The following is a 15,620-nucleotide window of genomic DNA, read 5'->3' as shown; positions in this document are numbered from 1 at the left end:
TTCTGAAAGCCTAAGTAAGAGTTTTTAGTTAGTCCTGAGTGGACAGATACAGTCCAACTGGGGAAAGGTCTGTGAAAATGGGAGGCTACAAGTGGAGGTGATATTAGTCACAGTCATCTGCCCAGGGAAAGAGCTGTGGCAATACAAGAGGGACCACAAAGTGAAAAGCAGAAGCCGTGGCTGGGTGTGGCTACGAGCTGTGGGTCCCTAGACAGAAAAGAGAATGAGGCAGGTAAGCAAAGAGTTGACACTTCAAGAAAAAAAGTCCAAGAATTAGACAAAACTAAAGTCAGGAAGGTAGATCCAAGTGAAAGTAATAGACGAACGATCATATTTGGTTCCTGAAACAGAATTTTCAGGATCAACTGCCAGAGGGAATAGCCAGGCTGATCCTGAAAATAAGCCACCAGAAGTATTACAAATCTGGCTAAGAAAACCGTTCTTAAAAATGCTCTTTGACGAGACACTGCTCTGGGCAGGATACACAATATTTGCTGTCCTCTCTAACAAGTAGTCTGTGCTTCCTTTCACGGGCGACTGCCGGCGAGGCCTCGCTTCCTAGGAGAGAACGCCTAACCCGTCTCCTGCTGCGCTGATGTGCCCGTGTACACCGAGGGTCACGGGACAGTAGTTAGAACTTTAATAAAACAGAGTAGAGTGGCTGATTCTGAAGCAGATTTGGGTAGTATCAACAGATTCTTCTGTAGGAAGATGATACATGAAACGAAACCGGGGCAGCATGAAAGAGTCAACATTATCTCCTCAAAGAATTAACAGAAAATGACTGGCACAGACGGTTCTTCTTTCGAAGTCTCCACTTTGCTTTGAAAATCACCCTGGGTAATCGGCTGAATCAGGGCTAATATATATTATCTAGGCCATGTACTACATATATTTGAATGGCCCCTCTTGGAGTTGCGTAAAATGGAATCAATCTCTAAAATTAAGTTTAACTTTAGATTCTACTAACTGAACTGCTTAACATTTTTTTAGTTATAAATAACACCATCAAACTTAACTATAATCAAACTGTCCTCAGGTTAATTTAAAAATACTAAATATTTTTAATTTTCTCTCAAAGCCTTCAATCACATACTATAATATCCATTTTTCTAAATGTTTTACTTGATAATTTCCTAAATGAAAAGAAAATCTGAGACAGAAAAATATGAAAAAAGTCATGCATATTTTTCTAAACAATTAAGTATAATATCTTTCATTTCCTCAAATATTCAAAATTCTATCTTTATATAAATGTACAAAAAATATTGAAAATGCAGCTTTGGGCACTCTGGTTTAAAAGTAAGGAGAAACATCACTGGAATATTCAAATGGAAAATCAACACACCGATTAATTTTCTGCAATTTGTAAACTCAAATCTTTTGGTATTCTTTTCCTATAACAGTGTATTTCTTTCTGGATACAAGGTACTTGAGGTCAACTTAGCTTCTTCTCTGACTCCTCAGTTTCCTGAGCTTACATTTTACCCCACCAACTCTCCTTATTCTTGAACTGCTCAGTTTTGACTGTTCAGTGCTTTAACATTAAGCCTCCTTAATGGAAATATTAATGCAATAGTAATAGCATTAAGGGCTTTATTTTCTCATATACATGGAGAATGGTTACAAGGCAACTAGAAGTATAAAGTATCTTTCATTAGCAAAGTTAAGAACTCTTAGGGACTAACACAAACTTACGTATTTCTTCCACAACCTGTGGGTCACATTCTCTGTACTTTTCTACTTCAGCCTGTAGCTGTTCCTTTTGGTCTCGAAGTGAAGAAAGCTCTTTGGCTAGCATAGTTCGCTCTTCCTGCATCAACATAACATTATGTCCAGTAAGACAAACAAAATGCCATGTTATACGATTATACATTTTATAAACATTTTTATCTTATTTCTCATAACTGATACACACTGGGCTTTTGACAACATTAACATTAGTATACACACACACATACAGTCACAGTATAAGAACAAACTCAATTCTCATTTTTGTCTGCAATCTCCAATTATCTTCTGTATATGTTAACTGAATGGAAACTCAAAGATGATTATTACATGATAATTGTCATTTGTTATTACATGACAAATGGTAATTTTTTGGAGAGTTTCACAAGATTGTGTATACACACACACACACACACACCACTATATATATATATATATATATATGTAAATTTTATGGCAACATCAGACAGTATAAAGTTTTCCTTAGAAAAAGTGTTCTAGATAATTTTCTAGTCTTCAAGAATGATTAACTTTAAAAAATATTTAAAGATATCAGAAACAATAGAACTGTGACCTCCCATCACTTTCCTTTAAAGGTAAACCAAAATAAAACTTTGAAACAAAAAATGATCCAATAAACAGTATCTGAAATTTCTAGCCATGGTTTTCATTAACAGGTAGAAGTCACAGTGCTGTTGGTATTCCGTTTATATGTGTGAAAAATAAGCCCAAACCAAAATCAAATACTGGGAAAGGTTCTGGTATAGAATTATAGGATAAGTGTTACTCGCTCAGTCGTGCCCGACTCTTTGCGACCCCATGTACTGCAGCAGACCAGGCTCCTCTGTCCACGAGATTTTCAGGGCAAGGATACTGGAGTGGGTTGCCATTTCCTTCTCCAACTATAGGATAAGTTTGAGGGAAAACCAAGTAGAGTTCAAGCTCTCTAATGGGACTCGTTTAAGGTCCCTTGCTAGCTTGTATTTTTGCACTTTTGCCTTCAGTTGCTCTCTTTGGCTCCTTTTCCTAGCACTGATGCAACAGAATGCATGTACAGAGCTCTGATGTAGCAGCGTCCAACAGAACTCTGCAACAATAGAACGTTCTAGATCTGTGTTCTCCAGCGCAGGTAGCATTAACTACACGGGGCTACTAAGTACATGAAATGTGACTCTTATTACTGAGAAACTGAATTTTATTGTATTTAATTTTAATTCAAAAGTAAACAGCTATATATGATTATTGTAGGCCACATTAGCACAGTTCAGGAGTGATTTAAAATAACCACAAGATATGATGATCATTATTTGCTATCAATGCCCAAATCATACATAATCCTCAACGAAAAATGAGAGGAGAAAAAGCTAATGAAGCCAGGTGAAGCAGAGTGCTGAGTGTCTGTGTGAACACAGGGACAGCTCTCCACATATCCTGAACTGGGAGCCGTCCCAGACTGGTTATTAGCAACAAGACCTTTGCCACATTACTTAACCTTTTTGTGCTTTCAGTTCCTCAAACGTAAAAATGAAGACAGTAATAGAGGCCACCTACTTGGACTGTTGGCAAAATTCAATACGGAGAATGCCTTTGGAACAATACCTGCCTGGCTCACAGTAAGCAGAATATATATGATAGTTACATCTTCTTCCTTGGCAGCAGCAGCAGCAGCATCACCAGGAATATATCTAATAGGTAGACTAACTCCTGACTAGCGAACTCAGGATGAACGTTAAGAGTTCATCTTTCTCAGGAGTCATTCTTCTGATAGCTGTAGGCACCAACTAGGTTTGCTAGTGGTTTTCCCCCCTAGTTTCGGTGGTTAAAGTGGACTGGGTAATCTTCAGCAGACTGACTATTATGGGGCATGAATATGTCACCATTAGTTGAAGGTGCTTCTATAGGTTATTGCCAAAACAAAGGAAAAAAACCACAATTGAATTTTAAAAAGTGGTAATTGTTGCCAAATGAAGAAATACAAGTTTCAGGTTGTGCTCAGAACTCACCTTCCCTTAAATATTCTATAGCAATTACCATTCTCCAATTCCTGTCCATGGCTGTGCTGACTACTCACATAAAAGAATGTATGTAAAATAACTTTGAAAAGCATAAAGCCATGTAAATCTGTGATGTATTCTTTTGTACAATGTGACAAGTTTTTGAGTCTCTTTCACAAGTGGTACAGAAGCTGAGATGAAGGGCTTAGAGGTTCATGTTGATCTTCAACATTCTTTCAAGTTGTAAGTTCAAACTTGAGATAATGATAAAACTAAAAAGTAAAGTGATTTTTAAAAGCCCCTGCCCCTAATACAATACTTTAGGCAATGGCAACCCACTCCAGTACTCTTGCCCGCAGAGTCCCATGGACAGAGGAGCCTGGTGGGCTGCAGTCCATGGGGTCACTAGGAGTCGGACACGACTGAGTGACCTCACTTTCACTTTTCACATTCATGCATTGGAAAAGGAAATGGCAGCCCCCTCCAGTGATCTTGCCTGGAGAATCCCAGGGACGGGGGACCTGGTGGGCTGCCGTCTATGGGGTAACATAGAGTTGGACACAACTGAAGTGACAAAGAATACAATACTTTAGAGAACACTGTACTTTTTAAAATAAAGTACGTCAATGTTCATTTAAATAATTTTAAAATATTACAAGCCCACAAGGACCCTATATTGACAGTTTTCAATTGGTTCTGTGCCAAGACTTTTAAAAATCGCAACTCTTAAAAATTTACATAAACATTTAAACAGGGCTTACTTTGCGCCAGGCTCTCTTCTAAGTGCTTTGCAAATATTAGCTAGCTTAATCAAACAATAACTCAATGAAGTAGATTTTATTATTCCCCATTTTACAAGTGAGAAAACGGAGGAGAGTGAGTTTAGGAGACGAAAATGCAGGCAGTCTGGCTCCGGGGTTTATGTTTTTTTGCTACCCTGCCGTATACAATACAATAATGATAAATCTAGGTTCACAGTCAGTGGATCTACCAGGCCAAATGTTCACAGCGTTCGCTGGGGCTGGCTTCTTTCCTAGTAGGAGCAGCACCCTCCTCACAGGAAGCACTGCTGCTTTCCCTACACTGAGGACTGGCATTATTAAAGGATGTGCAGATACAGCTTACCGTCTCATGTCTGCCAACTTTAGCTTTCTCGATGCTCTTCTGTAGGTTCGCATACTTTTGGTTTCCCTCAGATAACTATAAAATTGAAACAAATAAAATGGCTTGCTAAGATAAACTGCCTTAATATAAAGTTTATGAATCAAGAAGACAAAATAAGATTTGCCTTCAGCCCAAGTCAGCATAACAAAAAATGTCAAAGACTACTTTGGGAACTGACTTCTCTAACTTGAGGAAAAACAAGTACCATGAATCACTAGGGCAGGCTGAAAAAGTTTAAAATATTTCTTCTTATCCTATACAAAAAAAATGAATATGTTATCAATCTTTTCAGTCTTCATTCATCAGATTCCCTGCCTCCGTCACAAATAACCTGAAGTATACCATTTAAAATTTTAATTTGAAAGTTCAACAAAATCTTTATATAAATTCTCTCTTCAAATTTTATTTCACTTCAGACAATTCTGAAGTGAATTCTTTTTCAAAATTCTTTTTGAAACACTCTGTTTCTTATAGACTGGTAGTACTGTGACCTGTTTCACTAACAGAGAGTCAAAAATGAAATTACTCTTAATTATTCTTCTTAAATAAGGTACTTTGTGAGGAATTATACACTGAGTTCTTAGACAAGAAAAAATCTGTCAGACAAACCTACTGCCAATTTGGGCTTCCCTGGTAGCTCAGTTGGTAAAGAATGGCCTGCAGTGCGAGAGACCCTGGCTTGATCCCTGGATCAGGAAGATCCCCTGGAGAGGGCATAGGCTACCCACTCCAGTACTCATGGGCTTCCTCGGCGGCTCAGATGGTAAAGAATCCGTCTGCAATGCAGGGGACCTGGGCTCAATCCCTGGGTGGGCAAGGGCCCCGGGACGAAGGTATGGCAACCCACTCCAGCACTCTTGCCTAGAGACTTCCCATTGACAGAGGAGCCTGGCAGGCTGTGGTCCACGGGGTCACAAAGAGCTGAACATGACTAAGCACAGCACAGCATTGCCAATATTACATGTTTTAGATACCTTAAAAAAAGCCAGTTTAAGCACTCAAGCTTAGAAAGTAGTAAGTTATACTGAAAATGGATTAAGTAACACAAGCATAAAGAGACCTTAGACACAGAATATTCATTAGCATGTGGTTGAGCCCACATCGAAAGGGACTGGTTAATTTCAGAACACTGCTTCCCGTCTCGATTTTATTAATCTTACCTGGGCCCCAAACTAAATAAATAATCACAGGAAATTCTCTACCACATCTTTTACTGTAAACTAGTTAGAAATCTTAGACTCATTGATTGGGTGAAAGTGAAAGTTGCTCAGTTGTGTCTGACTCTTTGCGACCCCCTGGATTCTACAGTCCATGGAATTCCCTAGGCCAGAATACTGGAGTGGGTAGCCTTTCCCTTCTCCAGGGGATCTTCCCAACCCAGGGATCGAATTCCGGTCTCCCACACTGCAGGCCGATTCTTTGCCAGCTGAGCCACAAGGGAAGCCCCTTGGGTAAGGGCTTTCTTAAAGTATATTCTACTCTTCATTCACTCTTAAGTTATAAACATTTGGAAAATAATTAACAAATGGATGAGCAATTTCTTTTGGCTGATTGTAAAAAAAAAAAAATGACCTTTCACAATATGACTTCATGATATGTAGAGGGTAAATTATACTTAGATACCCTTTTTTGCTTAAAAATCACAAACAGTATCTTCAAAAAGTTGGTAGCTTTACCCTGACTTTAAGAAATCTTCCACTTCTCAATATGCACAAAGGGAATATTGTTAGTATTCCTTTGGTTGTCTAGTCCCTGATTCTAATCCATAGCACAAACAAGATCCATCTGTGATGACATTACCACCAAACCAGTTACACCTCCTCTAGAGAGAGTAATTATCTTCCTAAGTTGAAATACAAAAATCTGCTGTAGAGTTAAGAGCCAAAATAAGCTTTAAAGCCCTAAATTTAGCAAGGAGACCTTGTTCTTTAAAACAAGAGTTCTCATTTATAAAACAACACCATGTTTAAAATGTTAATATTCCACCCTGAAGGACCCACCTGAAATAATTTAATAAATGCATGTAATAGCTACATTTAGGAGTATTTTCCAATGAAAAAATACACATAGGTATTAGTGTAACATTTTTATATTACAAATGTTTAAAAACTAACCAGATAGGTAGACATAAGCCAATATAAATGTAAAAATAAGCCAATAATTAATGGACATATTAATATATCTTAATTACATTAATGAAATGTCTCCCAGATATTGTATGTCTGCTTGTAATTATTTACAACTTAAAAGCTTTTGAAAGAGAGCTAATTCAGGAATTTCTTAACTCTGAAAATAACCTTACGTATTTTAGATGTGATTTCATGATTTGCCACTTTAACCATCTCTGTTAAATGATGGTATCAAATGAGAAGCTTCTGCTGATTATCCTAAGCACTGAAACAGTTTGGTTCAACTCAGCAGGGAAGGAGTCTTGGCTCTATGTTTAGTTCTTAAACTCTCAACTGCTCGAAACAATGAAAGCAACTTCCGTGAGGCAGCCCATGCTATCCGTTTCTCATCTACACATCTCTTAGAAGCAATATTGCCATAGTTCCTAATACATACCGTGGAATTAAACCAAATCTAGGCCTTCAGTGATTAAGAGCCGAGATTTTCAGCCACTGTAGATATAATCTAAACCAGTAGTCCTAAAGTTGAGCACACATCAGGGTCACCCGAAGGACGTGTTAAAGCCCAGGCTGCTGGGCCCCACCTCTTGCTTTGAACAGAAGAGGCCTAGGGCAGAGCCTCACAATGTGCGTTTCTAACATGCTCCCAGGTGATGGGATGCTGACGCTTCTGATTAGGGGCATCACACTTTTGAGAACTACTGAACTACTACAGAAATCTGTTTTTTTGCAGTAACAAATCCAACTAAAATACACAAGATATTAATATATGGGAGAACACTACCTAGTTCATCAGCAAAAATGAATTATTGCTAAGCACTGTAGTCTGGACCAGAAGCAAAGTATCTCAGCATTTGTCACTGAAAGAAACACAAAAGTCCACATTCACAAAATCAGAAAAAGAAGTGATATTCTATAATGAGAAAAAATATTCACCACAGGACTCCTTTAAGGAGCAAACTCTCTTGACATATTTCTGTAACATAAAACAAGAACCAACTACATACTATAACATTCCACTTCCAACTTTCATTAAAGCAAACAACTTTTAAAACCCACGTAACACAGAAAAAACAGCAGCAGCAGCAACAGAAACGACTTATAATTAGTAAGAACAGGATTTCATCTTTAGACTTGAGGAAGGATCTGACAATGCTTCTCTTTAATGCATCCCAGTCCCCTATACAGACTCTGAGGCTTCAGAGACATAATGCCAATGTTTTCTAAAGGGCTAATTCACTGCCTAGAGGAACAGAAAGATTGATTCAAGCTGGCTGCACTGGAATTCTGATTTGCTCCTTTTTAGAAATAAATTTTCAAAGCTTTTGAAAGAAATACAGAAGTCCTCATAGGTGGGCAAGAATGTCAAGGAAGGGAGGTTGGGGAGAAAAGGTAACAGTAACAGAAACCAGGTAAGCCTACTGCTTTATCAAAACTCATGCACAATATGGTATGGAAAAAAAGAGGTTCTACGTCTTGTTTCTCCTAAAAAAAAAAAAAAAAGAGAAAGAGAGACCCAGTATAATTTAAGATTTTATATATTTAAAAAGTCTTGAGTTGCCATGATCTTCTCAACCCAGGGATCGAACCCAGGTCTCCCACATTGCAGGCATATTCTTTACTGTCTGAGACACCAGGGAAGCCCTTTGAGAGACTATGTATGATCAAAAAACCAACCCCCTCAAATTAAAACCTTTAAGAAAACGCACAAAAGTTGCAAATGGTTATCTTTGTACTGTGAAACATAAAATTTTCTATATTGTGATCATATCTAACTATTATTTTAGAAACCCTTTTCCTGGGTAAGGGGGTAGAAGAAAGGGTTAGGTGAGGGAGAGTACCAGGTACAAACTTCCAGCTGCAAAATAAATGACTCATGGGCATGAAACGTACAGTGTGTGGAGTGCAGTCAATCACTCTAATATCTCTGTTAGGTGACATATCCTAACTATACTTATCATGGTGATCAGTTTGAAATGTACAGAAATATACAATCACAAGGCTGTGCAACAGGAACCAACAAAGCATAGTGACTCGGAAAAAGATCAAATCTGTGGTTACCAGAGACGGGGGTATGTGGGGGGAACTGCATGAGGGCAGTCAAAAGGTACTCACTTTTCAAAGAATTCATTCATTTATTTTAATTGGAGACTAATTACTTTACAATATTGTGGTGGTTTTTGCCTTACATCAACATGAATCAGCCACGGGTACACATGTGTCTCCCCATCCTGAACCCCCCAGTCTGTTCCCTACATCTGAAAAGACACAATTCTAGTTATTACTGCAAACCAGGGATATAATGTACAACATGATAAATACAATTAACCCTGTGTATGTTATATATGAAAGTTAAGACAGTAAATCCTAAGTATTCTCATCCAAGAAAAAATTTTTTTCTATTACTTTAATTTGGTATCTATAGGAGACGATGAATATTCACTAAATTTATTGTGGTAATCACTGCATGATGTATGTTAATCAAATCATTATGCTGTACACCTTAAATTTATATAGTTATGCCAACTAGATCTCAATAAAACTAGAAGAAAAATTACTTTCCTATTATAAGCAATATATGAATATATTTTCAAGATATTAAAATGAGTTTTTTAAAAAAAAGACTCAAACATCATAGAACTCAATGAAGTCATTAGGCTGCTTCTTACAAAACTTTAATCATACGATTCTGCAACAGCATTCCTTGAGATTTACCCCAGAATTTCATTCCTTTTAAAGACTAAATAAATATTCCAGTTTTGTATATACCACATTCTGTTTACCGATTCACCTGGTGATTAACCTTTGGGTTGTTCCCACCTTTTCACTACTGGGAATAACACTGCCCTGAACATTGTTACACCAGAGACCTCTTCCTGTTTTCAGTTCTTTGGGGGTATACACTTTGAAGTGGAACTGCTGGGTCATACAGTAATCCTGTTTAACCTTCTGGGGAAACACCATACTGTTTTCCATAATGACTTCACCATTTTACATTCCCATCAGCAATGCACAAGGTTCAATTTCTCCAACACTTAACATTTTTTCTTTCTCATCACAAGCTGTCCTAATGGGTGTGACATAATGCTGAACTTTTGTCATTTTTGTCCTTCATCAACTGTATAAAACAAGTTTTCTCCCTGTAGGTTTCCCCAAAAGGGATACTGGCAATAGCTTAAAAGAATGATAATCTGGTAGCTGAAAAATGACATTCCATTATTGTTTTAATTTGTATGTCTTTGGTTTTCAAGATTTAGCATCTCTTCATATGTCTAGTGGAGAAGGCAACGGCACCCCACTCCAATACTCTTGCCTGGAAAATCCCATGGGCAGAGGAGCCTGGTGGGCTGCAGAGTTGGGCATGACTGAGTGACTTTACTTTCACTTTTCACTTTCATGCACTGGAGAAGGAAATGGCAACCCACTCCAGTGTTCTTGCCTGGAGAATCTTAGGGATGGGGGAGCCTAGTGGGCTGCCATCTATGGGGTCGCAAAGAGTCGGACACGACTGAAGCGACTTAGCAGCAGCAGCAGCAGTATATGTCTAGTGATTATGTAAATGTATTTCTTCACCGACTTCTTTAATAATGTCCTACGACCATTATTTCATTGCATTGTTTACCCTTTTCTCATGTATTTTTAGGGACTATTTATATGTAGAAGATGGCAATTACTTGGTTAGAAATGTTTACCTATTGATGTCATGTTCCAATCTGCAAATTTTAATTCTTTGTGCAAATGCATCAACGTTTTGGCGTTTAGATTCTGCGTCTTGCTTTGAAAAGCCTCTCAAACTAATACTGCACAAATGCTTTCCTTCTATTACTATATTCTTCTGATCTTTCACTCTTTGAAAGGCCTCTGGTTTATTCTGGAAAAGGGCTGGGGTAGGGCTCTTACTTTAATTCATTTCGATGGACACCCAATTATCCCTACACCTTACTGAACAGTCTGGCCTTTTCCTCAGAATTGATAAAGATGTATTGCATCTTATCGTCAAGTAGACAGGTACACAGAAGCCTGCTTATAGCTTCTTTGAATGGCTATCCTTCTCCGTCTATTCTTACACAAATAACAAGTTTTAGAAATATTCATTTGGCTGTGTCGAGGCTTAGTGGTGGCATGCGAGGTCTTTTGCTGTAGGCTCTCCAGCTGTGGGGCAAGGACTCAAAAGTCGCAGCGTGCACGGGCTTGGTTTCTCCACGGCTTGTGGGATCGTAGTTTCCTGACCAGGGATGGGACCCTCATCCCCCTCCGTGAGGTGGACTCTTAACCACTGGGCCACCAGGTAAGACTTGCAAGTTTTAGTTACTATAGTATTATATACTGATGTCTGACAGGGAAAACCCTACCCCATTGTTCTTCCTTTCTGAAAGACTTCCTTGGTCCTTCTTGTTAATATTTCCTTACGTATTTATTTGGCTGTGCCAGGTCTTGGTTGCGGCACGCAGGATTCTAGACATAAGGGATCTTTTTAGTTGTGCAAACTCTCAGTTCTGCGTGTGGGCTATAGTTCCCCGAGCAGGGAATGAACCAGGGCCCCTGTATTGGGAGCATGGAGCCCGAGCCACCGGACCACGAGGGGAGTCCCTCTCAGCCCTTCTTGCAGTTTACCATATGAATATGAGAATTACCCACATAAATCTAGTAGGATTTTGGCTACTGTAACATGTAAGCGATATATAATAAACGGACATTTTTATAGGTGGGTTTAGCCGTTCATGGATATGCTGCTCCTTCACGCACGAGCTCTTTCGCGTCCTTCCGCAGAGTTCTGCAATCTTCTTCAACGACTGTCTTGCCATTTCTGGTTAGGGTTTAATACTGGTTTTGGTGCTGAGGGACAGGCAATGACCCCAGGCCTATGGCTACCATTGTAAGGAATGTTCTTTGCCACTGTGGTTGATTTCAAGTGTTAAATCTGGATAAGATCAGAGTCTTTGTTCAATGATTGTGGGGAACAATTTTCTCCTGCCCTCTGGATTGTAATCCGCATAGCTACAAGGAAGCAAATGGTCCACATTACTGCTGGCAGCCCTCTTGTAACCATGAAGAAAGCCAGCGCGAGGACAAAGGCATTGTATAAGAGGCCAAACCAAGAGAAACAGAGTCAGACTCCAGGTTAAAGTACGTTTACATATGCTCTACCTTTGAAATATTTTAATTTAAATGAGATATAGCATCAAAAGTGCCATTATTGCTCATACCAAGTCAACCTGGATTTTCCACCTTCACTACAGTAAGCATTTTAACTATTACAGCAGATAGTGCTTTAACAATAGCCTGTTTCATATAGTGCTGGCCAGCTATGACAGCTGTGAAATATTTTGGAAGACATCAAATGTCAACAATCTTATTCCTCTGTGCTGGGTTACAGCACTGTAGGAATGAGGAGAATAAAGCAATGTATGCCAGGAAGGCTCTTCATTCAATAAACATTTATGAAGTGCTCACTGTACATATGGTGACAATACTATTGGCTCGAGCCTTTCCGCTGAATACAGTAACAAATAACTCAAGGCATGGATGAGCACTGAATGTTGACTATTTTTGAAATATTTTCTTTATGCTACAAGACAATGCCACATTAAAAGGAAATACTCTCTGAAGCTAGTAAAAATACAGCAGGTTAATATTCCACTTAACCAGGAGATCAAACTTTCAGCAGTGCAACCCTGTGGAACACACTTCAGAACCTGAGAAAAGTATAGCAGGAATCCCAAATAATGGACACAGAAAAAACATGGGAATCCCATCAGGAAAGCAACATAAGGGGAAAGTGAAGCCACTCAGTAAGCACACGCTTGAGAAGAATTCTGACACTCACACGTAACACCTGATGAAGATGAGATCACGATAAACATTAGAGTGTAAAGAAACAAACTGTTAGAGCAGTGCACAGCAAATGGGGTTCGCATTCCTTCAAGCAGAAGTATCAGGAATCTGTTCAGTCAGACAGAGAACTAAATAAACTACAAGGAAAAAAAGGTAAGATGCCTTTAAAACTACTGCAAATGAACTATGAACTATTTTTAGATTCTAGGAAGCAATAAAAATATTAAGAAGGAGTTAAGAGAAACAGAAGATAAAGAGGTCCAACGAAGCCTTATGTCATGAGAGCTAAGCCAGAAATTGCGAGTACAGTCAAAGCCTTATACAGAATCCAACTGGAAGTCAGTCAGATCTTTTGAAAGCCAAAGGCATGCAAAATCCAACTGATACTGAGAGGGAAGTTAGATACAGTTATGGGGGATTACAGACTGTAACCATGAGAACTGGGCTCTAATACGACAAACTCAGAACCAAGGGCTACTAATTGTCTACCAGCTCCCATTATTTCTTAGTAATAGGACCTCAGACAATAGCGAAAATAAATAAGGAATTACTGTCTGTCAATGCCATCAGCAAGAATGTGTCCTAGATAGAGAGTCTCTGTTAAGGAACCCACCTTAAGGCTTCCCTGGCGGCTCAGCGGCGAAGAATCCACCTGCCAGCGCAGGAGACACAGGGGGATCCCACACATCAGAGCAGCTAAGCCCGTGGGCCACAACTACTAAGCCAGCGCTCTAGAACTCAGGAGCTGCAACTACCGAGCCGTGCAGCGCAACAACAGGAGCCACTGCATGAGCCGCACGCCACAGATAAACGGGAGCCCCCACCCTCTGCAATGAGAGCACAGCCCGCTCAGCAGGCAAGACCCAGCACAACCAAGAATCAACATTTAGGTTGGTGCAAAAGCGACTGCCGTTCTGCATTGCTGAAATTTGCTGTTTGATATTGGAATACATTCTTAAATAAATGTGGTTATGTTATTTATCATTTTAATGAACATTCCTTGCTTTATATTTTTATGCTAATGACTTACTACTTCCTGTTTACTTCATATTTATTTTAGACTAGAGAAATGTTGTTAAGGCAAAAAGCAAATTGGACTAATTTTCTTATTCGATTTTTTCTTATTCAGTGGTAGTTCAAGAAGTTTTGCAAAGGAGACGAGAGTCTTGAAGACGAGAAGCACGGTGGCCGGCCCCTGGAAGCTGACGACGACCAACTGAGAGGATCATCAGAGCTGACCCTCCTGCAAGTACATAAGAAGCTGCTGAAGAACTCAATGTCAACCATCCTATGGTCGTTCAGCATTCGGAGCAAGTTGGAAAGGTGAAGAAGTTCAGTAAGTGCGCGCCTCATGAGCTGACTGAAAATAAGAAAAATCATTGTTTAGAAGTGTCTTCTCTTATGCTATGCAACAACAACGAACCATTTCTCAATCGGACTGTGACATGTGATGAAAGAAGATTTTATACGACAACCAGTGACAACCAGCTCGAAGCTCCAAAGCACTTCCCAGAGCCAAGCTTGCACCAAAAAAAGGTCATGGCCACTGTTTGGTGGTCCGCTGCCTGTCTCATCCACTACCGCTTTCTGAATCCCAGCAAAACCATTCCATCTGGGAAGTATGCTCAGCAAACTGATGAGGATGTATCAAAAACTACAACGCCTGCAGCCAGCACTGGTCAACAGAAAGGGAGAACCCTTCCCTAAAACAATGCCCAATCACACATCATACAGCCAATGCTTCAAAAACTGAATGAATTAGGCTACGAAGTTTTGCCTCACCTGGCATATTTACCTGACCTCTCGACAACTGACTACCACTTCTTAAAGCATCTCAACAACTTTTTGCCAGGAAAATGCTTTCACAACCAGCAGGAGGGAGAAAATGCTTTCCGAGAGTTTGTTGAATCCCAAGACACAGATTTTTATGCTACAGGAATAACAAACTTAATCTCATTGGCAAAAATGTACTGATTGTAATGGTTCTTATTTTGATTAATAAAGACGTCTTTGAGCTTAGTAATGATTTAAAATTCAGGGTCTGAAATTGCAATTACTTTTTCACCAACCTAAATAAATAAATAAAATAAAAAGGATGTCTTAAAAAAAAAAAGAAATCCACTTGCGAAGAAAACTCAAAATCTACTTGGAAGGACAACCCTTTAATTATCTGCAATGACAGAACTGTTTAACAAGTAAATTTTTTAAATAAAGGGGAGATTTTAAATTACTTATAAAGATGAGTAGATTTGTAGTATTAATATTTTTGTGTTAAGAAATAACCTATACATATTTTGCATTGCATTTTGCATAACCTGGCTTGATTTAGCCAGTAAAGAATCAGCCTGCAATGCAGGAGACCTGGGTTTGATCTGTGGGTCAGGTCAATCTCCTGGAGGAGGGAATGGAAACCCACTCCACAATTCTTGCCTGGAGAATCTCATAGACAGAGGGGCTGTGCAGGCTACAGTCCATGGGGTCGCAAAGGGTTGGACATGACTAAGCACGCAAGCATTTTGCACTGTACTCATAGGGTAAAACTATAGGTGCAACTTAGTTCCTCCCCACAATCGCCAATAGTTCAGTGAGTGAAGTGCTTCCTTTGCCTCTAAACGAAGAATTGAGAGTCCCATGAATTTCTGATCACTCAATCAAGATATACAATTTTTTTAAGTTGGCAAACAAAGCCTTAATTCAGAAATTAGGATGTCTAACATAACAATCAACACTTCAACTCTTGATTTAAAGCTAAGACTTCTTTTCAGCA

The 15,620-nt window shown here is 39.1% G+C and overlaps 1 protein-coding gene across 1 annotated transcript in view; it reads right to left on the bottom strand.

Moving 5' to 3' along the window:
- MND1 (meiotic nuclear divisions 1) overlaps positions 1-15,620 on the bottom strand; it is an 84,575-nt gene that overhangs the window by 25,001 nt on the left and 43,954 nt on the right. The window contains exons 5-6 of the mRNA XM_018061619.1: positions 4,851-4,925; positions 1,699-1,813 (exon numbers count right to left, since the gene is read on the bottom strand). Coding sequence (XP_017917108.1) covers positions 1,699-1,813; positions 4,851-4,925 — 190 coding nt within the window. The remainder of the gene's footprint in view (positions 1-1,698; positions 1,814-4,850; positions 4,926-15,620) is intronic.

This window comes from Capra hircus, chromosome 17, assembly GCF_001704415.2.
Source record: "Capra hircus breed San Clemente chromosome 17, ASM170441v1, whole genome shotgun sequence".
Lineage (NCBI taxonomy): Eukaryota > Metazoa > Chordata > Mammalia > Artiodactyla > Bovidae > Capra > Capra hircus.
The sequence above is the reverse complement of the archived record's forward strand: the minus strand, read 5'-3'. Positions and strand labels throughout refer to the sequence as shown.